This window comes from Rhinocladiella mackenziei (assembly GCF_000835555.1).
Source record: "Rhinocladiella mackenziei CBS 650.93 unplaced genomic scaffold supercont1.4, whole genome shotgun sequence".
Lineage (NCBI taxonomy): Eukaryota > Fungi > Ascomycota > Eurotiomycetes > Chaetothyriales > Herpotrichiellaceae > Rhinocladiella > Rhinocladiella mackenziei.
The window spans coordinates 3,658,503-3,670,731 of record NW_013550601.1 but is presented as its reverse complement, the minus strand read 5'-3'; the positions used below and the strand labels follow the sequence as shown (position 1 = coordinate 3,670,731).

The 12,229-nt window shown below is 48.1% G+C and overlaps 4 protein-coding genes across 4 annotated transcripts; all 4 read right to left on the bottom strand.

Annotated features, from left to right (window-relative positions):
* Positions 1-88: 88 nt before the first annotated feature.
* Positions 89-4,022, bottom strand: Z518_06429 (uncharacterized protein; the record flags this gene model as incomplete). The annotated part of the gene is made up of 3 exons (XM_013417239.1): positions 89-738; positions 811-3,882; positions 3,965-4,022. 3 exons carry the CDS (start codon positions 4,020-4,022, stop codon positions 89-91), a joined length of 3,780 nt encoding a protein of 1,259 aa, XP_013272693.1.
* A 992-nt stretch (positions 4,023-5,014) lies between these two features.
* On the bottom strand, positions 5,015-6,030 carry Z518_06428 (60S ribosomal protein L5; the record flags this gene model as incomplete). The annotated part of the gene is made up of 3 exons (XM_013417238.1): positions 5,015-5,839; positions 5,893-5,956; positions 6,014-6,030. 3 exons carry the CDS (start codon positions 6,028-6,030, stop codon positions 5,015-5,017), a joined length of 906 nt encoding a protein of 301 aa, XP_013272692.1.
* A 518-nt stretch (positions 6,031-6,548) lies between these two features.
* On the bottom strand, positions 6,549-7,847 carry Z518_06427 (uncharacterized protein; the record flags this gene model as incomplete). Its single annotated transcript, XM_013417237.1, has 3 exons — positions 6,549-7,296; positions 7,349-7,730; positions 7,790-7,847. 3 exons carry the CDS (start codon positions 7,845-7,847, stop codon positions 6,549-6,551), a joined length of 1,188 nt encoding a protein of 395 aa, XP_013272691.1.
* An 848-nt stretch (positions 7,848-8,695) lies between these two features.
* On the bottom strand, positions 8,696-12,025 carry Z518_06426 (uncharacterized protein; the record flags this gene model as incomplete). Its single annotated transcript, XM_013417236.1, has 1 exon — positions 8,696-12,025. The coding sequence occupies one exon, from the start codon at positions 12,023-12,025 to the stop codon at positions 8,696-8,698; it is 3,330 nt and encodes a 1,109-aa protein (XP_013272690.1).
* Between the last annotated feature and the right edge of the window lie 204 nt (positions 12,026-12,229).

The following is a 12,229-nucleotide window of genomic DNA, read 5'->3' as shown; positions in this document are numbered from 1 at the left end:
TCAGAACCCGGCTCAGTCATTAAACGATGACAGATTCATCCCAATATATATATATATCTCACTGCACCACCTGACCCTCCAAGTAGGATCAGCTCTTCTCTTTCCGATATCCATCCACATCAATTAGACCGGCATTAAAGTGAGCAGCCAATTGAGAATCCCTAAAAGCCTCGAACCCTTCAGGATCCTGCTCTCGTAACATCAATAGTTCTTGAGCATTCAGACCGAGTTCCCGAATAACATTATCAACTCCATCTTTTTCCACCTTGGCTCGGATATCCTCACCTCGGACTTCCTCCAACTTGGCCCGAAGAGCAGCCAGATGAGGAGGTTCGGGTTCGTCGTACCTGCTGGTGCCATGTAGGGCATCATCCACTCCAGTTGGCTTCAGGACCTCTCTTCGCATTGTTTGTCCAAAACGAAGTATACGGCCTTCTTCGTCCGTGTAAGCCTTGGCCGCAAGAGATGTATTTGAAGAAGTTCGAGACAATTTGAGAGCATAAGGATCTTTCGAGGACTCGGCATCAGCAGGGAAATACTCTTCCGCAGAAGTCATCTTCATCAATCCATCGGAATCTACTGATCCTGAAAGAAGAGATGGATCAGGAAGGGAGGGATCTGGTGAGGGTATGCTATTGGTTATTGGTGGTGATGTGGATGCAACTTTGGTTTCAGGGTATTCGTCCTCGAATCGTTGAATCATACGTTGCAAGGTTTGATCAAGGAATATAAGACGTCCTGTCAAAGATATCAATCGAAGAGCCCAAAAAAAAAAAAAAAAATAAAAATAAAGTGTTGTAATCCACTTACGATAGTTTGCATCATTTCCAGCGCGGTCCTCTTTGATCAATGCCGGCCTCAATCTCATCCTGATCTTCCTTGCACTCTCACAGAGTTCCAAACTAACATCACGAGGTTTAGACATGGTCCGTTGACGAAGACCTCCTTGTTTGGGAGTTGTCGTTCCACTTGCAGCAGGACTGATATTTCTGGAATGTGCTCGACTGCTGCCGTCCTTGCTACCTAAGCAGACATCAAGGGCTTTGACAATTCCTGTAGATGCAATCACATAATCTTCATCTGGAGCCGGTTCGTCTTTGTCATGATTTTCTGTGTAGCCTTCCATATGTCCGACCAGGTGAAGTAAGACTTCCGGTGCATCCTTTTCTGCCAAATTAGTAGGCTTGACACCCACTTCGTCGAGTGTAGTACGCTCCATATTTCGAAGACTGTAGGCGACAACCTGTGATGCTAGTGCTTTGACCACTTCGCTACTGTCGGCACTAGGAACTTCAATCTCGACAGCAATGATAGTCTCCGATACTCTCACTGCAGTCATTAATGAAGCAAAGAATGCACAGGCTTCTTCTTGGAAACCTTCTTCTTTCGAATTCATAGCGTGAACGAGAGGATAATTATCCAAAATACTGAGATGTGCCAACGAAGGACAGTCTGGAAGAATTTCAGCCAGAGCGATGACGTGTTCTGGTGTCATTTCAGTATCTGATAGGTGTATCCGTTTCAAACGAGTTAATTTGGGAAGCAATTTTCGGAAAACCGACACCGCGTTTGGCTGACTGGTGAACAAAGCCTTGTTACGTGACAGGTCGATAAACTTGAGATTGGTGAGTTTCACAAATGGTATCAAAATGGAGCCGAGATCGTTGGATGTCAAGTTGCAATCCGAGAGACTGATGGCGAACAGTGGACATTGATCATCGGCCGCGTCAGCTAGAACATGTCCAGTACCATGCAAATTGTTGCCTCCGAGATCAAGTCCTTCACAAACACCAGATTTGATGTATCGAACGACGTACATCAAGGCTTCTTCATTCAGATTGTTGTCCGCAAGACCAAGCCGTCGAATCTTGCATTTGATAGCGCAATCCACAATCTCTCGAATATTGGCCGTCGAAAGTCCACAACCACCAAGGATGAGTTCCTCAAACTTATCGCCTAATCGTACAGACAAAGCATGGACGATCAGAGCTCCTAGATCAGAAAATTTTGAGGATGGGTCGATTATGTTGTTGCTCCCGGAGCTGGTTGTGGAAAAAGTTTGAGAGAAATCACCGGATTTTGGAAATGGTATCCCGGAAAGGTCAATGGCCCTCAGTGATTGTGACATGTGCATGAAAAGACCGATATACTTCCAACCGAGATTAGTAATTCCCGGATTTTCTTTCATCGAGAGCTTCTCGATGACCCCCATTTGTTCCATGCCACTCTTTCCAGATAGCCTTTTAGGCAGTTTTCTGTTCTGTCGAGCCTGTTCGGCAGATTTACACGACGCCAGTCCGGACAAAATCACTCGAACAGCTTCGTCGGTCAGGCCACAACCGTCAAGGATAAGTTTTCGAACAGGTACAACAGCAAGCCAATCGCCCAAGGTAATTACATCTTGCAGCTGCATTCGTAAGCCTGAAAGATCCATCACTGCAACAGTGCCAGGAGCTTCTGCCAAAGTTGCTGATGGTTTTGATATTTGTTCCTTCATTCGACTGAGAACCGTCGTTTCACGGAGCTGGCAACATCGCTTATAAATCCGTAATGGATCAGTCGTAGGACCGTCGCTCGGCCGTTTTGGAGTTGACGCACCCGGAGGGGTGCTACTAGGGCTCGAATCTGAGTCGTCATCTTCTCGAGTCAATTCAAGAGGAACCAGACCATTTGCTTCAGCATGTCTTCTCTTCCGCTCTCTTCGTTCCTTTCGTTCGGCCTCTGATCGTTTCTTTTTCTCCTTTTTCCGTGTAGGAGGTATAGGTTGGGGCTCAGACCGCGGCGCAACTTCTTCGGATTGAGGCTTTTTGTCCCTCTTACTTTCAGGAAGTTCAGACCCGGTGTCGTGTTTTGGTTGTTCAGCCTCTTCCTTTTCTTCAGTAGCTGCTGTAGGATTCTTCAGAGCCGCGCCTTCTCCTTTTCCCTTGTATTTCGCATCCTTGTAGTCCCTCTTTCCAATTCCCTTGTCTGACGTAGTCAAGGACGGCTTCTGGGGATCCTGCATAGAAGGCCGGCTGTATAGATCAGGATCTTCATCCGCTTGAGAAGCAAATCCAGCGATTTCCACATCGACACAAAATGCCACTCTTTTCAGCTTGTTCTGGTCGAATTCGCTGATCTTAATACGCTCACGGTTGTGATCGATATTCATGACCTTTCTTGGACAGATTGCCCCCCCACCAGCGCCCTTTCCCATGGTGGTATTTGAAGAAGAGGAAAGCCTCCTTAGAGCACTGGACAAGAATCCTGGATGGTCTAATTTGGTCTCTTTTCCCGCAGCAACTAACACCGACTGTCGACGCGGGGGAGTGTGAACGTTAACCGCCGGTTTATTTTCTTCCTTTTTGGTCTCCTTTTGTACATCTTTGACGAGTTCTTTCTTATTAAATGGATTCGTCAATTCGTGTCTAGGGATAGGCTGAGGAGATGCGGCGATACCATTTGACTGGGACTGGACATCAAAGCTAGAGTTATGTGAAGGTGGAGGGGAATTCGAAGAGGAAAACTTGGAACTGAAACTTGCAATCCATGAACTTCGTCTTCCCTCCTTCCTGACATTACCTCCGTTTGGCTTCAGACCCCTTTTAGTCTCGTCGCTGTTTTGGCCTCGGGACAATGAAGGTCGGGATTGTTGATTCTGCGGCGATTTTGGTGGAGTAGACCCCACAATCTTCTGTGCAGCAGCTTGTAGATCAAATTCCTTGCCGGTCACTGCTGAGATGGGCTTCTGCTGGGAAGCTGTTGTGTGCGGCTCTCTCTGCGATTGTTTTGCGAGGGCAGGATTCGCCGGAGACGGCGGCGGCGTAGGTTCGGTCTGCTGGATTTGAGGTTGTGTGAGGATTTGGGACACCGGTTTTTGGTCACTGGGGGGTTGAGCATGGTCTAATGAATTCGTTAACACTGTGGAATGACGTGACCAGGCGATGAGGAGATATAAGAAGAGTCCTCCTAGGTGGGAGCGCACCTTTCCTCGAGTGTAGCAACCAGTCTACATCGAGACCACCTCCGATAGTGCTTGCCATGGGTTCTCGAGATGATTCTGCAAGCGCCTTAAAGTCCAGAAGAGGCCCTTTTGGTGCGAAATTGTCATTCAGGAAGATCCGAGGGCATTTGGGGAAGGGATGACAATTTGAACTTTTGAAGCTGATGCGATGATAAAAACTTCCCTCGGCGGGGTTCTGGCAACAGTTTAGGATTGTGGCTGAGAATGGCAATGCCAATGGCCGATAGATAAATGGGCTTGGGTCTGGCCTTGGGGCGGCAGCAGTGGTTCTGAAAACTCCCCAGGGTCAGTAAAAATGGCTGCGGAGGACAGTGGGCCGCAGATTGACTTTGGGGTTGGTGGATGGTGGGACTCGATAAATATCTTATGCGGTCATCGTTGCCTTCAAACATTTTTACAAGGAGGAATTTCTTCTCAGGGACGATGAATCGTTGCTAGCAGGCGGCAAAATTGGGGGAGATCAACCATTTTGTCGTAATGTCGCTGTTTCTCGTCTTGCACTTGGGCCTGCGAGAAATTTCTCAATTCGTCCCGTATGTTTCTCGTTTATTTATCGTACTACTGAAAGGGATCAAGATTGAGCTCACAAGCCACACATGTCCCTCCAGCGCTTATATCATCTTGCGAACGAGCCGATAGCCTAGGCCTAAGCCTCACAAGCTGGGATACCTTAGTTACCGCAGTGAGAGTGAGCCCCTGGGAAGATTGCTGAGGGTGCCTGAAAGCTTGCTTCGTAAACCCACAGGTACGGTAAAGTGTGTCTCAGGTCAGCATCTTATGTCAGAACAACAAAACAGCAATGATATTGTCCATATTCATGCACAAAGGCCCAAAACGAAAAAGAAAGAAAGGGAAAAATTGGGGGCGAAGCTATCCAGCGAAATTCATTTCATTTTGATTTCGTACTCACAGAGATTCGGAGAGAATGAGCCTGGAGCCTGACTGCTATGTGCTCTTTTCTGCTGATCTACACATGCCAACGATGTTCTTTTTCCCCAAGGTTCTTATAATCTAAGAAGCAAGAGAAGCAATCTTCTCCTTGACTCGAGCATCTTTCTCCTCCTTGGACATCTTTGCAACCTTGTATTTCTTACCCTCAGCTTTCCATTCCTCTTTGCTCTTCTTGTCTCCTTCATCCTCATCCTTCTTGAAGGGATCTTCTCTGATGGCGGCATGTGCTTCGGCATACATCTCCTCAAGGCCGTCTGCCTCGATATCGGCCTCAATGTATTTGACGAATTGTGACTTGTAGCGTTCCTCATCATCGTCAGCCAGAGTCTCCATGTATTCGGCAACGTGACCACCGAAGATGTATTTTCGGAGAGTGTCAGCATCGAGTTCCTTGGTTTCTGGGTCGTAGCCAGGAAATCGCTTCTCATTGTGAGGGATATAGAGACCACCATCGGAGGCACCCTTCATTGCACCAAAGACACGAGCACCGGTGGAAGTTCGGTGAAGACCGACGTCGAGGAAGCATTTGAATGGACGACGCTCCTCACCATCCTCACCCTCGGCGGCCCCAGTGAGCTTGTATTCACCATCTGGTTCTTCAACACCAGTGAAATCCTCGTCCAAGTCGAGTTTCTTGAGAGCACGCCGAGCAAGGAGAAGACCAGTCGCATAGGCAGCAGACCAGTTGGTCAGGCCATTGCTGATACCATATCTCTTCAACTCATGAGCGTAGGCAGCGCAGAAGACCTTGTCTCCATTGAGTTCGGCCGTGACCAGTTGGCAAATAATGTCTCTGTTGGTGAAACGAACGACGAGTCGGTACTTAGGAGCATTGTACTTGTTCTTTGCCTGGGTGATCAAACGCTTTCGAGCATAGTAATCGGTCTACGCCGGAAACTGTTAGTCTTTGGCGCTGAGAACTTGGAAGGTCTCCATACCTTGCCAGCCCGCCTGCGCTTGTACTTGGTCTGGTATCTGGAGAAGTAGGGGGAATTCTTGACACTGTCGACGTTGTCAGTGGATGGTCGGCGCCTCATTAAGAGTTTGCGGTGACTTTACAGCTTGGTGAAAGGCATGGTGCCGACTTCGCAATGTCACAATCAACTTGGTTGTCTGTAAAATCCTCGAATCAGCATTTTGCGCTGCAGACCCCAACTCCGCAGCAACATGCAGGGATTCTCTCATACATCTTGTTCGGTGGGAAGAAGAGACTCGCAATCTCATAAAGGGAATGTTTTGATTCTCGCGTGGTCCTAATGCCTCGAAGAGAAATCGAAGCGACGAAGTGGTGAATTTACGAAAAAGCTTTTGTGCGAAGTGGTTTTCCACGCCAAGCAAGATTTGGCTCAAGATGGATGCGAAGTTGGGTGGGCGCGGCATGCGAACTTCCACCCGGAAAGAGGCCAAAAAATATCTTTGGAGTTTCAATGACTACGGTACCAGTAGGCCAGTTCATCAATCATCTTTACAGTTATCTATTCTGTTCACCTCTTTCCATACATATTTTGATGTCGTTAATCGTCAATCGTCATTCGTGTGTTCGTTCGTCATTGAGGGGTACAGACTCCGTTGACCAAAGTCCCAGATATATCGATCACTTTTTGGCCTGAAACCTGTCCGTTGTAGTTCGAAGCAGAGTAGACAAGGCATTTCGACTGTCCCAATTGCGTATCGTCCAAACTTCAACCTCTTTTCCATTCACCATCTTCATGCTAGACTTTAAGGGTTCACCAAGAGCGGCTTCTTCTGCCTCATTGAGCCAGTCATTCCACGCCGGCGTCTTGGGAGCCCATCCGGCTTCCTTCACCCAGTTGCTAGTCCCTGTGACTGCAATCGCCTTCCAAAGAGCTTCGGTATAAGTGGGGTTGTAATTATCCATCTTCGCGGTTCTGGGAGGAGTCCCACCATGAACCTCAATGTGTTCCACTTCGAGTCGAGAAAGATCCCAGTGATGAGCTGGTGGTAAAGCAGCCCCAATCCAGTAGAAGATGTTGATTAACATATAAGATCCAGCAAATGCCGTCTGAGTTTCGATTCGTGCATTGGCCAAAGAGATAACTCCACCCATGAGTAGAAGGGTCGAAATCAAGGAGAGGCCTCGATAGACTGCCGTGCTTTTGACAGAATAGATGCAACGCTCGCTTGGATTGAAGTAAAGGTATCGAGCAGTTCGTTCTTCACAGCTTACCACAATAAAGGCACCTTGGGGATATTTAATGACAACATCACCGGGTGGAGAATGAGGATCGGGTTTCGGATCATTGGGTGTTGGTGTCCACTTGTTGGCAATTCCTGTCACTGTACTCAAGGTGGACAGTAGAACAGTTGCCAGCAATGACATTCTAGACAGGTCAGTTCTGGAGCACAAGAATCGGTCGCATTCCCCCCACTCACCCATCTTCATAGTATATGGAGAGTCCCAACAAGGCAGCACTCATTGCAAGCCCTATGAAAGCCAGAATAGCCAACGGACCGAATCTTTTAATCGACGGGCGAGGTTTGTTATTTTCCCTGACTCGGACACAACTGACGGTATTGGGGGGCAATTTATCTCCTCGATGTAAAGCATGAGCAACATGATGGATATCTTCACCGGTATTGCCAGAATGAACTCCGATGACTTTGGCCCCCGCAGTGGTCTCGAGTTTCTCCGGTCGGGAAGGTCTGATGAAAATCTGAGGCGCAGGGATAAGGCGAGGAACATAGATCAGATAGCTTAGAGTAGCAACCTGAGCAATTGTCTCGACGGAACCTTCTCCAAGGATGGCGAGGAAACCTAGGTGGTGATTGTGTTCAGCAGTCTGCCTCGTTTAGCGGTTTGGGAGCTCAACTTACCAACGATATCAAGTTGGAAGCCTTGATTGTTGTTCACAAATGACTCGATGAATTGCATCTTGTTGAGTGAGCTAGGGCTGGCCGGGGGGCCAAAGGCATCATGCGAAAAAGGTCGACAGCAAGAACATCCTGTTCAATATGTCTCCGAAGTTCACCATGAACACGGCCACGCAAGAAAGCCTTGTGGTCGAAGAAAGAGAAGTGATTTGGTGGATACGGTCAAAAGGGCTCCAAATTCTTCCGTTGATGCAGCCAAGCCGCTGAAGTTCCCCCCACCGGCCGGAGTATGTTCGCAAGCTGACACACAGTAGAAAAGGAAGAGAAATCATCTGTCAGACGGGCAACCTCCTTCACACCGGTTTGAATATCGGATCTGGGTTGTCGGTGAACACGTCACTTATTGGATGGCCCTACGTTGGGGTGGACACTAATAAGCACGACTGATCAGGTCAGGTCAACCCACTTCCGGTCATGCTTTGTATGACTTGGGTGGGCGGGATTTTACACGAAAGCCTCCAATTCAAGGGTGAATTTCTTTGGGCGTGGCGGGCAAAATATCCACCAATATCTTTGATTCCGACATCGCCGGAGGATGACTGCAAGAGGCCGGAAAGGAAAAAGAAATTCATGCACAGATCAGACAAATTCAAGACAGAGTCGTATTCCAACAATCAATCAGCCCTGTCATCTATATAATGGTACAGAAAGAAAAGGCAAAAGACCAAAAAATTGCAACAAGCCCACCCAATGCCAGTTGTTAGCACAAAGAATAGATGTCCGTTGCCAGACAGCGAGTCTAAATATGTGTCATCAAGTCATGTGTGCTTTTTGGGTATCTTTTTGCAAAATCAAACTCCCGCGCCATTCGTTGATACAATTATGCTTATGCATATGCAAACCTTAGCCTTATTTTTTGGCAACTTTTTCTTCGATCTCACGGTTCAGCCTTGCCTGCCGAGCTGCCCGTTGATCCTCAACACTGGATGCCCGTTCTCTGCCACGATCACCTGACAATCCACGTGAAAGTATTCCTCGAAACATGTTGGGTCTTGAAGGTCGATCACTCACGTCTTGCAGAGACCAAGGCATCAGTTTGGGATCCTGTTTGACAATTTTGCAGAATAAAGTGGAGAAGATGAATTCCTCGCCATGACCATTATACAAAGGTAGATGCCGATATCCTTTTTGTAGGCTGCCAAGTTTTGCTGTAAAGGCTGCGAGTTGCTTGACTCCTTTGCCATTAGACCTGCCATCATCCGAATTGCACACAATGAACCGGACAAAGACGAGTTCTGGATATTTGGTCTCCAGGGACAGCTCAATGTTTTCACCAAATTGAGGATTGTAACCGTTACCAAATTGAATCTGAGTTTGTCGACGATACGGGGATCCAATACCGTGATAGCCATTCGAGTAGGTTTCTTTACCTCCCGTGCCATTTGCAATGCCACGTGCTCTGTCTTCGGCGCTGAACATTTGAACCTCGATGAATGGATTCAACGGAGTGTCCTTTCCCATGTTGGCTGCTCGAGGTAATTGCTGAGCGGAGATGATTTGGACAGAAAACCTCATCTTATACCGCGGCAACTTGACTCGGTGTTCAAAGTCCCCGTGTTTGGTTCGAGGCTTCCGGAGGTATTCAGGTTTGAGGACATAACCATATGCATCAGTTCCGGTAGCAAACATGGCGTGATTCATCTGCATATGTGCATCAAATGTCTGCCAATTCAAAGCGACCATCTGAACCCCTCGTCTCCAAAAGGTGTTTGGATCAAAGTTGGAAGACTGGAATCGTAGATTCTTGGGGTAGACTCGGCACATATGGTCGAGATTATGATCCTCGAATAGAGCTTTATCCTCCGCCAAATGACAGAGTTCAATGGCTCGGTTTTCGTTTAGAGAGAAAATATGATTATACTGCTGAAATTGAAGATCTCGTGCTTCCCGGAGAGTATAACCTTTCAAGTAAACGCCGAGTGCGGAGAGATACGGTCCAACTTTGCTCAGCTTCGGAGATCGTCGTTGAGTTTCTAGATTCGACGGTGAAGGTGACGGTGCAGGGACATCACTCTCTTCGTCGGCACTACTTGCACTGGTGGCCGTGACGGACCGATCAGTAGGTGAATAAATGGTTTCAGGAGGAGTTATCAGCGCCGGGCTGGTAACAGTGGGGACACTTGGAAGAGGCCAATTCGACAAATTCCTGTGGGGAGAACTCGCACTGCGATCTCGATTCACAGGGGGGGCGGCCCGGACAGCAGCCAAGTCCGCATGAAGCTCCGTAGACTTGACCTTGATGAGGATCTTATGTCTGAGTTGCTCTGGTGAGGGTAATTTTGTGGTGGAACCGGGCAGAGGGTGTAGGAGGAGTCGCTCTCCAAACACGTCCTTCATGATTTGGACCATCTTAGCCTGTTGCTCGGCGTCACAATGCACTTCAAGGGAAATGATTAGCGGGTAAGGAGTCACATCGAAAGCGCATCGTTGAATAGCGTTGATACAGTCAGAAAAGAGTACAGAAGTAGTTCTTGTGTGACCGTGCGTCACTCTCGGATTGCCATCTTGACCGTTCCAACAATCGATTTCAATGCAACGACATCCGTGGCGTAAGGCGGTGATGTAGGCTTCGGCTGAAGATGTTCCTCCTACTTGCCAACCCGTCAGATAGGTATTGTGGGAGCTGGAAATAAAGTATTCGTTGAGTGGGTGATCAAAATGCGGACTTGGCTCCTCGGGTTTCGAATAGACATGGCAGTCTTTTGACAACATGAACGAAGCAAAGGCGTTGGCATCGATGAGGCCACAGTCCGGATCATTTGGAAACGATGTGGCCACCATCTCATCGATCTTCTCTTGCCAAATACCAGGTTCCGAAATTTTGGTGAGATCGATCCCCTGGACCTGCTCAAGGAATCGAATAAACTGTGCCCTGGCGATACCATTGGACGAAGCATCTTTCAACTCATTGAAGATCTTCTTGATGTCACTTCGTTCACGAAGACGTCTAAGAAAGTCTTTGAATTGATCATATTCCAGGATACCGGATTTGTTGACATCTGCAATTTTGAAATGCTCTTCCAGCTCTTTTTCAGGGACGTGAATATGAAGTTTGCGGCATAGAGACTGTATGGCAGGGAAATCAAGACCATCAAGCTTGACATTTACTGGTCGTTTTGCCATTTCGCTATCCCAATGAGCTCGTATGACCGACTCGCGTTCGGTGCAGCCGACCATACTGGTCATCAACTCTTCCCGATGCTTGGATAAGCTCTCCAAAGTATCAACCCACAGCCTGAGGTCGGCATGACTGTGAGCAACCAGATGCAAAGTTTTGACCGACTTTGATGAATCCGACGCGGCATAGTTGATGGTGAAACAGAGGTCAGGGTCAACAGCCTCACCGCGAAGCTCTTGTTGATAACTGGCCGCCTCCTCACCACTTCGAATACTCTTGATATTATCAATATGAAAAGCTTTCATTGTGACAGCGCCCTTCCAGGAGACACGTGAACCTTCGACATCCAAAAAGAACATTTTCTCCTGCTTTTTATTCTTGGTGATCTTGGTCAAGAGACATCCACCAACAAGATGCTCCGGAACGCACGGAGCTTGGCCTTCAGGACGGGTGTCTACCAGAGTAGCAGGCTCGCTCGACAGGCTCACGGTGTCATAGAGACCTAAGCCTGATTGTAGGTCTATTGGCAGAGTATCGAAGGAGGGAGATTCGATAGAAGCGCCATTGACGGCTGCCGTTTTGCTGTCACTACGGCGTCTGGTTATTGGACCGGTACTTTCATCCCGGCGACTCTGTGCGGAAGAAGAGGCCTTTCGTCGCAGGATTTGTCGTGTGGAAGAAACACCCTCTTTGGCACTTTGAGATAGTTTGCGAATAAGTCCAACCGACTTGGCCCCGGTAGAGGCATCCTTTTGCTGTGTGACGGTATGAGAGGAGACAAGGGACTCGGGCAGCTCGAAAGGTACTGGGTTCCCCAGCTGGGAAGGCTGAGGAATCGTTTGAGAGACCAGCGGTGACGACTGTATGGAAGGAATATACGGACTCAGAGCAACAGACGAGGTGCTATTGGCGGAGGCTGGAGTAACCGAGAACGTTTGAGGAATGGCGGTATTGACCCGTTGAATGGAAGGCACGCGAGCCAAAGGACGCGGACGGGGCGAAGGAGAGTCGTCGCGGTTATGCAAGGCCCTGATGGAGGGCGATGCCGAAGCAGATATCATTGCCTCAACCTCTTCTGTGAACTTTTTTTTTTTTTTTTTTTAAGTTTTGAGAAGTTATTTCAAGATCGAGTTTGACAGGAATAAGTGAGTCCAGCTCTGTCTATGGTATTTTGACGGCTTCATTATGCTCTCTCTGGTGTAGGAATCCCGCTCTGCGACCGACCAGCCCTGATCCCCGTGACATTCAGCAGCATCGGAGAACAG